This window comes from Muscardinus avellanarius (assembly GCF_963383645.1).
Source record: "Muscardinus avellanarius genome assembly, chromosome: 1".
Taxonomy (NCBI): Eukaryota; Metazoa; Chordata; class Mammalia; order Rodentia; family Gliridae; genus Muscardinus; species Muscardinus avellanarius.
Window position 1 is genome coordinate 178,520,619 of NC_137786.1, and position 13,878 is coordinate 178,534,496.

Genomic DNA, 13,878 nt, shown 5'->3' on the forward strand with positions numbered 1-13,878 from the left:
ACCCCTAGCCCTTTTGTTTTGTTTTGTTTTTGTGTTTTTGTGGTACTGAGGTTCCTGGAAGCCCTTCTACCTCTGGGCTACACTCCCAGACCTATTTTTACTTTTTTTTTAAATTTGGAAACAGGGTCTCCTAAGCCAGCACACGCGGCTGGCTTCGAACCTGCGCGATCCTCCTGTCTCTGCCTCCCAAGCGAGGGGATTACAAGCGTGCGCCACCACGCCCAGCTCAGCCCTATTTTTTATTCTTTATTTTGAAACAGGGTCTCACTGAATTACAAGGGGCCTCACTAAGTAGCTGAGGCTGTCCACAAACCTCAATCCTCCTGTCTCAGCCTCCTAAATGCTAAGATTACAAGCATGCAGGACCACTCCCAGCTGCCCTTTTATATTTTGATACAGGGTCTCAATAAGTTGCTCAGGCCTCACTAAGTTGCTGAAGCTGGCTTTGAACCTGCAATCCTCTTGTCTCGATCTCCCAAATACTGAGATTATGAGTGTGCGACATCACACTCCGACTCTCATTTTTGTTTTGATGTCACAGTGTATATCTTCTTAATATTGTGTATCTTTTAACAACTTAGTATAGCTATTACCATTTTTAATAGAATAGTTTTGTCTTTTAACTTTCATACTAAAGATAAACAGTGATTTAAACACTACTATTACAGTATTAAAGCATTCTAAATTTGTATACTTTTGCCAGGCGTGGTGGCACACGCTTGTAATCCCCACACTTGGGAGGCTGAGACAGGAGGATCACATGGGTTCGAAGCCAGCCTCAGCTACTTAGTGAGGCTCTCAGTAACTTAGTGAGACCCTGTTTCCAAATAAGTAAAAAATAGGTCTGGGAGTATAGCCCGGAGGTAGAAAGCTCCTGGGTTCCACCCCCAGTACCACCAAAAAAAATAAAATAAAAAAATTTGTATACTTTTACCAGTGAGTTTTATATTTTCACGTTTTTTGTGTTATTAATTAGCATCCTTTTTCAACTTGAAAAACTATTTTGCATTTTATTTTTGTGATACTAGAGTTTTAACCTAAAGGCATTCTTCCTCCAAGATCTACCTCCAGCCATTTTTATTTTTGAAATAGTGTTTTACTAAATTGCTGAGGCTGGTCTTGAACCAGCAGTCCTCCTGTTTCAGCCTCCCAATGACTAGGATTACAAGTGTGTGCCACTATACCCAGTGTTCCCTTTATTATTTCTTTAAGACAGAACTAGTGATAATAAGCTCTTTCAACTTGTGTTTGTCTGAGGAAAAGTCTTTATCTCACCTTCATTTCAGAAGGACAGCTTTTCTGGGTATAATATTGTGTGTGTGTGTGTGTGTGTGTGTGTGTGTGTGTGTGTGTGTGTGTGTGTGTTTTAGCAGGAATTGAACCCCAGGGGCATTCTACCCTGAGGTACACCTGCAGGCCTAATTTTTATTCATTTTGAAACAGGGTCTCACTAAGTTGCGGAGGGCCTCACTAAGTAGCTGAGGCTGGCCATGAACCTGTGAACCTCCTGTCTCAGCTTCCCAGTACTGGGATTACAAGCGTGTGACACCATGCCAGGCTTGTGTACAATATTCTTGGTTGCCAGTTTTTTCCCTCATCATTTAATATTCCATTCTGCTTTTCTTCTGGCCTGCAAGGCTTTGGCTGAAAAGTCTGCTGTTAGCCTTCCTGGAATACTCTCTTAGGTGTTTTGCTCCTTCTCTTCTTTTACTGCTTTTAAGATGACTTTGCTCTTGTGTGTGTGCATGTGCACTATGGATTGAACCCAGGGCCTTGCACATAGTTGGCGCTTGGCACTCAACCACTGAGCTACATCCCCGGCCTTGTTATTCTTTTAGATGGGCTTTCTACTCCTTTGTCTTTCTTTCTTCCTTCTTGAACAGCTATAATTTGAGTATTTGTACTTTTGATGCTATCCCATAAATTTTTTATCTTGTCTTTAAGTTCATAGATGATTTCTTATGCTTGATCCTTTCTGCAAGTGGTACCCTCTATAGCATTTCTTTCATTTTATTTCATTCATTGTATTTTTTAGCTCCAGAATATAATTTAAAAATAATTTCATTCTCAGTTAAATTTTGTCTTGGTCACTTATTATTTTCCTAATCTCATTGAGTAGTTTCTCTAACAAAAACAAGTAAATAAAATTAAAAGAAGGGGTAAATAATAGTTTCTATTTTTTTTATTTTCACTGAGCCTACTCAAAATAATTATTTTAAATTCTTAGGCAGGTCATAAATCCATACCTCTTTAGGTTTGGTTTGGTTCCTTTATTTTGTTCCTCTGATGGGGTCACATTTCTCTGATCATTCTTTCTCCCCCCCCCCCTTGTAGTACTGGAGATTGAACCCAGGGGCATTCTACCTTTGAGCTATAACCCTAGCCCTATTTTTTATCCTTTATTTTGAAACAGGGTGTCACTAAATTGCAGAAAGCCTCACTAAGTAGCTGCAGCTGGCGGTGAACCTGCGCTCCTCCAGTGTCAGCCTTACAAGTGTGTGCCACTAGACCTGACTTCTCTGATTGTTCTTGTTTCTTGTGGCCATGCATTGGTGGCTGCTTTTTGAAGATGTAAGGATTTGTTCCAGTCTTTACGGACTAACTTTGTCTGGGAAAAGCCTTCACTAGTCAGTTCTTCCGGAGATGCTGGGCAGCCTATCTTGTGTGGTCCCTGAGGGGCTTTGCTGCCGAAATCAATGGCTGGCCTGGAGCCTGAATCTGCAAGTGTGGTCGAGCCCTGGAATGAGCCTGCCACCTGGATCCACAGGGGCTGGCCTGGAGCCTAGGTCTATAGGATTGGTCCTAGAGTCTCAGTCCTTGGGACCTCCTCTGACTCTGGTATCTAAAGAGGTCTTCTGGAACAGGCCTAGACCTTGAGTTCACTGGCACCTGAGTCCATGGAGACCATCTAGAGCCTAGGGCTGGTGTGGTGCTGGGCAAGTGTGGAATCTGGATCTTTTTGCAGTACTGGGAATAGAACCCAGGGGCATTCTACCTCCAAGCTACACCCCCAGCCCTATTTTTTATTTTGAAACAGGGTCTCACTGAGTTGCAAAGGGCCTCACTAAGTAGCTGAGACATCTTCGAACCGCGATCCTCCTGTCTCAGCCTTCCAAATGCTGGGATTACAAATGTGCGCCACCACTCCCTGCTGAGTCTGGGTCTTTTGAGGTTGTTCTAAAACCTGGCATCATGGATTCTAGTGTGTAGGTACTAATTTTAGTGTGTAGGTACTAATCTGCATGAGCTGACCTGGATCCTAGGGCTGGGTGATGACCTTGGAAACTAGGCCCACAAGTAAAGTACTAGAGCCTGGATCCACTGGCGCTAGACTAGTGCTAGGTCTAGTGGGCTGGGTCCCTAAAGTGTGGGTCTACAGGATCCAGCCTGGAGTGTGGGGCTACAGGGACCAGATTGAGACTAGGAAGGACTGGAACTTTTGTCTACCAGTGCTGGCCTGATGTCTGGGGCCAGGGCTACTAACCTGGTGCTGGGATAAGCCTGAAGCTTTGGGCTCTATGAGCCATCCTGGCTATGAGCTAGTCTGGAGCCTGGAGTTGCAGGAGCTAGCCTAGTGCTGAGCAAGCCTGGAATCTGGGTCTTCCACTGCCCACCTGATGTCTGTGGTGATGAGGATGGCATGGTGCTGGAGCTGGCCTACAACCCCAATCCTTAGGTGCCAGCCCAATGCTAGAGGCAGTACAGAGCCCATGGCCAGTATAGTCCTGGGTTGGGCCTGGAGATTGAGTCTCCAATGTGGGCCTAATCTTGAGTCTATGGGGCTATCCTGATGCTAGAGCCAACCTGGCCCAGGAGCCAGTCTGGCGCTGTGGGATCTGGCCTGGCACCAGGGCACCTGGAGGCTCATCCTGAGCTATTGGTCTGGAATCTGGGGCCATGGGAGAATGCCAGGCACTGAGTTTTGCTGGAGCAGGCCTGATTTCTGGGTTCGAGGTGATGTCCAGTACTCACCTTTTGTTCCCTAGTGTAGAGGGTATTTCTCTCCATACTGTACTGCCTAGGTTTGGGAAAGGCTGACAGGAGTGATTTAAAACTGGCCTTCCTGTCTTCTTCAGTGTGCCTTTCTGTTTCTGTGCTGTACTCATGTGCTATATCTCACCTATCTCACCTGGTTTCCTTATCTCTTGTGAAGCTTCTTTTTTTTTTTTTTTTTTTTTTTCTTTTCAGTACCGGGGCTGGAACCCAGGGGCATTCTACCTCCGACCTATACCCCTAGCCCTATTTTTTAATTCTTTTTTTGAAAAAGGACCTCACTAAGTCACTGAGGCTGGCAGTGAACCTGCATCCCTCCTAAATACTGAGATTACAAGTGTGTGCCACCATGCCTGGTCTATAAAGCTATTTTTATGAGTGGATAGCTGTTGAAAGTTGTTGGGTTTTTTTTCCCCCCCTGCAGTAGTGGGGATGGAACCCAGGGGCATTGTACCTCTGAGCTACACCCCTAACCCTATTTTTTAAGTCTATTTATTTATTTATTTATTTTGGTGGTACTGGGGGTGGAACCCCAAGGGCTTTTCTACCTCCAGGCTATACTTCCAGACCTATTTTATACTTTATTTGGAAACAGAGTCTCACTAAGTTGCTGAGAGCCTCACTAAGTAGTTGAGGCTGGCTTTGAACCTGTGCGATCCTCCTGTGTCAGTCTTCCAAGGGCTGGGATTACAAGCATGCATTCCACACCCGGGTTAGTCTTTTTATTTTTGAAACAGGGTCTCAGTGAGTTGCAAAGGGCCTCACTAAGTAGCTGAGGCTGGCCCCAAACTGTGATCCTCCTCTCTCAGACTCCCAAATGCTGGGAGCCTCCCAAATGAGCCACCATGCCCGGCTCAAGAGGTCTTTCTTGATTTCTCCCTTTTTCTCCCACTACACATAGTATACCTCCCATCATTGTTTCTTTCCCAAACAGACTATCAGCCCCATGTGTGCATGGACCCCAGCACTGGAATAGTAGCTAGAAGATAGTAGGCATTTCCTAAGTAATTGTTGAATGAATAGTTTGTATTTTGCAGTTGTGCATACTGGGCCTAAGGAAGGTGTCAACATGCCCTAAGCCTCTGACTGATGAGTTGTGGAGCCTCATTTCCCTCAGTCTTTTATGTTTCCCGAGTTCGCATGCTTCCCTTTGTGCCACTCATGAGCAGAGATTGCGCCTTTTCTGTTTTTGACACTTCTGTCTTTCTGATTCCTTCTAGTGTGGTGCAAGTCCTGCTTGCTGCTGGGGCTGACCCGAATCTTGGGGATGATTTTAGCAGTGTCTACAAGACTGCCAAGGAGCAGGGAATCCATTCTTTGGAAGGTAAGCATGGGCTACACTGTTGCTCTGAGAGCTCCTTTCCTGTGGCTTCCACCAGCCTTGCTCAGTTCTAATGGTACAACTCTCCAAGTCCCTTACCTCTGGGAATTCATGGATAAGAAAAAGGGCTTGAAGCAGGTACCCTTCACATTCTCTCTGGCTGTATAATTTAATCACTCCAAAAGTGTTGGGGGGAGAAATAGAAACCCAGTTCATGACCTAATTGGGGACAAGGCATATTTCAGCTGGTATTTTCCTGAAAGTGCCTCAGCTTGGGGGTTCTCAGAGGAGTGGACAGTGGGACAAGTTTCCTTAAAATAATTTAAAAACTGCCCAGAATATGTATTTTTTTCTTGTCCTTCACTTTCTGCAGATTTATCCTCCACAAGAATTAGAAAGCAGCTTTACTGTTTTCCCCGCCTTGGAAGTCCCTAAATACTACACTAAATTTTGCCTTTTTGTATGTCCAGGCCTGTCTCTTCACTTTACTATGTGATCCAGGACAAATAGTGGACTCTCTCTGTGCCTTGATGTCTGTGCTTGTAAAAATGGGTCATTATTAGTGCCCTCCTCTGGGATCTTGTGTGAATGTTGTGCTATTGGGACCTTGGAAGAGGCAGCCACTGTCAGTACGAAAGCACCTGGCCAAGTCAGTTCCTGTTGCCGCTGGCAAGTAGCGCTTTCAAAGTGGGTTGAGAAGGCAGGCTCCTTTGGCTGCAGAGAGCAGTGTACATTTTACATTTGAGCTTTGATTTGTGCAAACTGTCCCTACTTCCTGCTTCCTGGATCACTTAAATTGAAATTCCCTTGAGACTTCCAGCAACAGGGCAGCTGAGCAGTGGCTGCTTTCGGGTTGTCAGAGGACATACAGCCTGGAAACCACCCCAAGGGTCAAAACATGGATGCTGCAGGAGATTCAGCCACGGGAAAGCAATGTCCTCAGACCTCAGAGCTGTCAGCAGGGCTGCAGAATGACTTGGGTGTGTGTGGCCCAGAGCAAAGGTGTTGTTGCTACGCCAGAGAGAAAGTTTCTCAAATCAGTGGCATGAGGGGAATGTGTAAGAGTATCAGAGCACTATGGTGCCACTAAAATATAAAGTCACCTCTCCTCAAACGTGGTCGTATGGTCAAGGCTTCATTGCAGAGGTTATACCCTTCGGCTTCCCTGTTGTCAGTAATTGTGGTCTGCCTTCAGCTGCTGGTCTGTTTATTTGTTGTGCTGGGGAATTAAACCTAGGGCCTCATGCATGCTAGGCAAGCACTCTACCACTAAGCTACACCTCTACCCCTCTATTCAGCTGTTCTTTGAATGTTTCCTCAATCTGGGCCTTTTCTGTGGTCATTTTTATTCTCATCTGCCTGTTTGGGTTTTTTTCTCTCCTCCCCAGCTTACAGTTCCATGTGTAGGTCACGGCCTATGCCTCCTTGGATTCCCCACTGAGCTAGGGGAATTATGTTCACTTTATGTTTCAGTGGAAAATTTCAGGAGTATCAAACTTGCCCTATACTTGATGCTTAATATATAGAGACTCAGCTTATAGACTTTACTCTTCCTCAGTCATAGCACCTCCTCTCCCAGTTCTGTCTTCTGTCCAGGTGCTCTCACCAAGTAATAAGAGGAAGCCGGGCCTAGTGGCCTAAGTCTGTAATCTCAGTACTTGGGAGACTGAGATAGGGGGATCACAAGCTTGAGGCCAAGCCTCAGCAACTTAGTAAGGCTCTCAGCAACTTAGTGAGACCCTGTTTCAAAATAAAAAAAATAGGGCCAGGCGTGGTGGCGTACGCTTGTAGTCCCCACGCTTGGGAGACGGAGACAGGATCGCGCTGGTTTGAAGCCAGCTTTGCTGGCTTAAGAGACCCTGTTTCCAAATAAAAAATATAAAAATAGGTCTGGGAGGGTAGCCCGGAGGTAGAAGGGTGTCCAGGAACCATAATACCACCAAAATAATAATAATAATAATAATAATAATAATAATAATAATGCTGTGGAATTGGCTCAGAGGTAGAATACCCCTGCCATCAATCCCCAGTACCAAAAACCAAAAACTTTATAAAGAGCATCAGGACAATTTTGATGCATTATTCTGCATTCACAGTTGTAATCTACCAAACTTGTTACTTTTTTATGCTCCATTTCTCCATTTTGTCCACAGAATTGCAAGATGTTTTCTCAGATTTCTTGCTAAACCAAAACCAAATCTGGCCTTTGTCTTATTTTCTTGCCCAAAAAAAATTTTGTAAAAAGAAAATTAGGCCAGGGATGGTGGCACATGCTTGTAATCCCAGCATTCGGGAGGCTGAGACAGGAAAGATCGAGGTTCACAGACAGACTCAGCCACTACTTAGTGAGGCCCTTTGCAATGCATTGAGACCCTGTTTCAAAATAAAGAATAAAAAATAGGGCTGGCGGTGTCACTCGAAGGTAGAATGCTCCTGGGTTCCATCCCCAATACCACAAAAATAAATAAATAGTAAATTAGGGCCGGGCATGGTAGCACACCCTTACAATCTCAGCATTTGGGATAGACTGCCCCTGGGTTCCATCACCAGTACTGCAAAAATAAATAAATAAATAAATAAATAAATAAATAAATAAATAAATAGGAAATCAGGGCTGGGCGTGGCAGCACACCCTTATAATCTCAGCATTCGGGAGGCTAAGGCAGGAGAATTGCAGTGTGTGGACAGCCTTAGCTACTTAGTGAGGTCCTTTGAGACTCAGTAAAACCCTGTTTCAGAATAAAAAATAGGCTGGAGGTGTAGCTCAGAGGTAGAATGCCCCTGGGTTCCATCCCCAGTACTGCCAAAAAAAAAAAAAAAGAAAGAAAATTAGGTTATTCTGGCATGTTAATGTCTTGTTTTTAGGGAACTTATCCTCTTGATGCCCAGTAATCACCTAAAAGTTTAGGAACTTTTATACAAAACACATTCTAGAATGTTGTTAGCAATCATTGTCAAGATCTACTCCTCTCTATATACTTTTTTTTTCCAGTTTCAGACTTTGCCTATTTTCTGAGGTGTATCAGTTGGGTGTCCACTTACTTCATGCACTCTGCTTTCTGACTCTGGGACCTAGATACTTGTCTCAGGACTCTTTTTTCCTTCTTACCAGCCTAAGCCTTTAGGTCTTCCTTAGTCATCATTTTCTTTCCTTTCTCTAACAATGCCTTATCTTTTAGCCTTTCGACCAGTATTAATTGACTATCTGCTATAAGCAGGCACTATGTCCAGCTCTGAGTCATCCTCACTGGTAGACAGAAACATAAGAGTCCTGTGGTTCTCTTCTCTTTGGATTGACTTTTTATGGGAAGTCACCTGATTTGTGGGAATGTGTGAGGAGGAGAAGAGAGTAGAAAGACTAGGCATGTTCCCCTTTTCTAGAGCCTATCTATGCATCGCAGGAAAACCACGGGATCAAGACAGCTGGTCAGTGCTTTACTGTCTGAGTATAGAGCCAGTGCCAAAGTCCATCAAGTTCACTACATTTCTAATAGATACTTCTGTGGGCCTCAGCCTCCACTTAGCACTGAGGGAAGGTGGTGAGCCGTAATTTATGACCTTGCAAGACCTCCCTACCCCCAGTAATAAATCTTTGTCTACCTTATCTGTATCACTGTGAAAATCAAGAGATAAAGTACATGATGTGTGAATTGTAGAGTGTCTACAGTTGTAATTGCTTATTAGTGCCATGTATTTATAACTCCGCATGCATTTACTGATTGTTAGGCATTCTGCCAGATGGTGGGAATATATAAATGAATATACATGGTTTAGCCCCTTAACAGTGCTCTCAGTCAAGTAAGACAATGCACCCGTGAACAGCACCCGTGAACAAGTAATCATAGTATGAAGTGGTAAATGCGGAGGTCACTGAACAGAGGATGTAGGTAGCACTGATAGGAGTAGTGATGAGCTCTGTCTGAGAGCAGCCTTCTGTCTGGGATGTGTCACAGGGTAAATGACATTAAGTTGGGTCTTTAGGATGAGTTGGTGATAGCCAGGCCAGCTAAGAAGAACAGATATTCCAAGCAAAAGGAGTAACACATGCAGAGACATGAGGTAGAGGGGGGTAGGTAACAGCAGATGGCATCATCTGTCAGTTTTCAGAACAAGAAGTATGTGGAGATGGAAGGTTACTTACACATGGAAGGACCTTATAAGGGAGCTCACGCTGTATTCTGAGTTTCATTAAAGGTTTTCAAGCGGGGGAATATTGAGTTCACATTTGCTTGTTGGAAGGACCACTTTGACAGGGCAGGGAGGACTTGGAAGGCAGAGATTAGCAGTGATTCTTGACCTTTTGAGGATGGTGGGCCCCCTTGAGAATCCAGTGAGAAGCTGTGTTCCTCCTCTGCAAAATACTCTTAAAAATTCTGATGTTTCCTACAAGTGATTTTTGGGAATGGAGAAAATCATTGTCAGTAAAATATTACAAGGAGGTTGAGTACTCAGTGCACTGAGAAAACTGCTGGAAAAGGAGGTGCCTGCATGGCTTCTCAGTTTCTGATTTGGTTGAAACATCAGGTTTATGAGTCTGGACCTCAAAGGAATACTCTGGCAAAAGATAGGTATTTAGGAGTTACTAGCCTTTGCTCTGAAGTTAAAGCAGTTATAGTAATTGAAAGTGCCCAAGGAAAGGATTTAATGAGGGGGTAGAAGAATAAGCCCTTCACTCAGAGAATGAGGAGGGAAGAGCATACGGGCCAGCAAAGTAAAAGGTGTCAGAGACCCTTTGTACGTGTTCTGCTTGCTCAGAACAGACACAGCCTAAGGAACAAAGAAAGGTCTTTGACCTCCAAGGAGGCTCTGTCCCTGGTTGCCCATGCCTAGTCAGACCCAACTCCTGCCTTACAAACATGAGCTCTACCCCTTAGCAGGAACGGTGCTCTGCTGGTGCCTCGCACACTCTTCCACTCCACTCAAGGTTGATGTATCTGCTGAGAGGGCAGGCTTGCTGGCGCAGGTGACCCAGAAGCTCTTGGTTTGGAAATCTTGGCCTGACTGCTCTTTCCATTCTCTGCAGCCTTCAGAGTGGCGTTCAGAGGTGTCTTGGAGAAAGGCTGGGCTTTACTGCCAGATACTCATAGTTGACTTAAGCTGTGTGACTGATGCTGTGTGATCTTGAGCAAGTGACTTAAGTCCTTGACTTTCAGTCTTCTCTCATCTACAACACAGGAATAACAATACCTATCTTATAGGATTGTTAGAATGATTAGAGATAACCATATTATATAAAGCACAGTGACATTAAATGAAGAGTTTCTCACTCAGTGTAAGGCAAGAAGCCTGCCTAGGAGGTAGAGAGTGGCTCACCACTCGAGGAGTAAGAGGCTTGGTTTCTGCCCATCAGGGGTTTTGTAAAGGAGATTCTAGCCCTTAATTGCTGGATCATGCACCAAGCACCCTGTCAGCTATGATTTTTTTTTTTTTTTTGGCAGAATTACGAATTGAACCCAGGGACAGTCTGCCTCTGAGCTACACTCTCCCAGCCCTATTTTTTATTTTTTATTTTGAAACAGGGTCTTACTAAGTTGTAGAGGGCCTCACTAAGTAACTAAAGCTGGCCACGAAGCTCCGATCCTCCTATCTCAGCCTCCCAAATACTGGGATTACAAGCGTATGCCATCACACCCAGACAGCTATGTGATTTCTGAAGTTCTAAAAGCTCTCAGCTCCACCTCAGAGCAAGTAATGTATGTAGAAGGAAGATTTGAAGCTGGGCATGGTGGCTCACACTTGTAATCCCCGTGCTTGGAAGGCTGAGACAGGAGGATCGCACAGGTTCAAAGCCAGCCTCAGCTACTTAGTGAGGCTCTCAGCAACTTAGTGAGACCCTGTTTCCAAATAAAATATAAAAAATAGGTCTGGGAGTATAGGCCGGAGGTAGAAAGCCTCTGGGTTCTACCCCCAGTACCACCAAAAAAATAAATAAATAAAATAGAAGGAAGATTTGAGCTGGGCTTTGGGACTAAAGAGGAAGGGGAAAAGGAACAGATATTATAAGCAGAGGACACAGCTTGAGCAGAGGCACACAGATGGGACAAATTTGAAGGGGCGTGGGGATCATCTGCCAGCTTGTTCCCTGGTCAAGACCACATTCTTCTGTGCCTTGAGCCTCACCCATGCCCACTGTAGGAGTTCCACTTGTGGCTGGCTCTGGGTGGTAGGCCCAATCCTCAGGTGGAGGAGGCAGTAAATTGGTGATAACAGTAAACAAGTCGCCCAGCCAGGGATGCCGCCGGCTGCTTATAAGTAACTGTTATAAACATCGAGTGTCTGGGGCTGTCAGAAATGCAAGCGAGCACACTGAGTGTTTCTCATATGTACAATTAAAACAATAAAACATGGCAGGAACGTGGCCAGCGCAGGCTGTAAATCAGCTTCTCTTCTCAGCTCCGAGTGGCAGCTGCATAAAGATGAGTTTTGCAGAAGCTGGGCAGGCATAGGGTCCTTCTGGGGGTAGAGGGCCTAGCTTGCCAGGTCCATCCTGCTGGGGCCAAGCCCACTCGCCCGACAGCCCTCCTCCCACAGCTCTAGGGCTGCAAGCCCTGGCCGTCTCCAGCTGACCTCCCCATCTCTTATCTTCAGATGGGGGACAGGACGATGCAAGCGGGCGCTTCACAAACCAGTGGACAAGTGCCCTGGAGTTCAGGAGGTGGCTAGGAGTTCCTGCTGGCGGTAATGGAACTGCTCTGTATTATAACATTTCTTTCTCTCCCAGAACATGTGCTGGAGTGGTCCCATCTATAAGTTAACTACCCAGTGTATAAGTTAACTGCTGTGTCCCCATCCCTACCCAGGCACGGCAGAGAGCACAGGAAATAGGAATGTCTTAGTAAGCTTGTCAATATAGATTTCTGGGCCCCATCCCCAGAGATTCTGATTCAGTAGGTCTTGAGTAGACCAGAGATGTTTGCATTTCTGCCAGGCTCCCATGCTTTGACTGGCACAATGTAGACTGTAAGTTGCAGTCTTGTGCTGGAACTGCGTACAGTTCATCTTGCCTCCACTTTCCTAGAGGAGACCATATTTGACACTTTTTCATTTCTAGAGAAGCTATGTGCTTAAGCCTTGGCATCATGGATGTGCAGAACACTAATAACTGATACCTGGAGCAGGTTTTTGTGGTTCTCAGAAGTTCTGTCTCCTGTTTGTAAAATAAAGATTATTAGGCGAGTCATAAGTGGTGTATTTTCTCCCTCATCTGAAACTTACAATGGAGAAAGAATTTAGTTAATGTAAGCCCACCTTGTTTTTCATCACCAGTATCCTCATTATACTTTGCTGGGACTTCATTCAACTTCTTTGACATGGCGTTCCAAATGCTCTTTTGTGGTAGCAAACTATTATCCTCAAAGAGCCAACTACTAAGTAATCTGAGGAATGGCTATGCAAGTCTTTCTATAAGTATAGAGTAATATTTACTCTACCACAGTTTGTTATAAGGATCAATTAGTACTTAAGAACAGTACTTGAGCAAATACAGGGCACCATGCAAATGTAAGATACTAGCAAGAATGGCAATTAATAATAAAGATGGGGGACGTGACTCAGACAATATTTAACAAGTCAGAGGTATAGAAACATGGACTGTTCAAACTCAGAGAAGAATCTCTGACTGATATACAAGTAAATAAAATAGTACTTGAGCCTGTAAGTCTTTTCCTCCAAGGAGAGTTGGTAGGTGGGTATAGATGGGTGTACTTAGGAATGGGTGTGCTACGTCCAGAACTCTTAAGAGGCGAGTTATGTTTCTGGCTGATAAAGTGAACTTGTTAGGGTGCTACATCCACACCATATTTGGCTTAGAGAGTGATAAGCCATGAAAATGCAGCGTTAGAAGCCGGGCACGATGGTGCATACCTGTAATCGCACTACTCGGGAGGTGGATGATGGTGCATACCTGTAATCGCACTACTCGGGAGGTGGATGATGGTGCATACCTGTAATCGCACTACTCGGGAGGTGGATGATGGTGCATACCTGTAATCGCACTACTCGGGAGGTGAAGACAAGAGGATGGCAGGTTAGAAACCAGCCTCTACGGCTGAGCGAGACTCTCAGCAACTTAGACTCTGTTTCAAAATAAAAGTAACAGAGCCAGGGGTGTGGCTTGGAGGTAGACTGTCCCCGGGCTCAGTCCCTGGTACCAAAAAGAAAGAGGATGCAGATTGGTAGGCTAGCGCCTGATCAAGGCCTAGTCTCTGTCCCTAGCAGGCACCTCAGGGGTTCTAGAGAACATGCTGTGGGCCTTACTCCATCCAGCGTGGAGAAGCAAGGGAAGTGGTAACGAGGCCACGACAGTGACCATAGTTGTAGTGGTAGCCGTGAGCATTTATTGATACTGTGTGTTCATGGCAACCCCGTGATGTAGGCACTAAAGGAAACTGAGGCAGAGCAGCACTGCCACATGCCAGCAGAACTGTCCCCTGCTTTTGGATAGAACCCAGTGACCATATCAGCCTGCGTGTGGCCCTCGCCGAGTATCCTGAGAACTCTGGCTTGTCTAAAGGTTTAGTAAACTGCCAGGCCAAAAACTATCCAGGCAAGTTTATTTTTAATAA

The 13,878-nt window shown here is 45.1% G+C and overlaps 1 protein-coding gene across 3 annotated transcripts in view; it reads left to right on the top strand.

The window, feature by feature from the left end:
* Nucleotides 1-13,878, top strand: part of CLPB (ClpB family mitochondrial disaggregase) — a gene marked incomplete at both ends in the record, with an annotated part of 164,441 nt that overhangs the window by 54,149 nt on the left and 96,414 nt on the right. For 2 of the 3 annotated variants that reach the window (XM_080695225.1, XM_080695226.1), the window contains one exon: nt 5,214-5,317. In XM_080695225.1, coding sequence (XP_080551351.1) covers nt 5,214-5,317 — 104 coding nt within the window. Of the gene's footprint in view, nt 1-5,213; nt 5,318-11,902; nt 11,993-13,878 lie in introns of all 3 variants that reach the window. The other variant, XM_080695224.1, reaches the window with a different exon arrangement.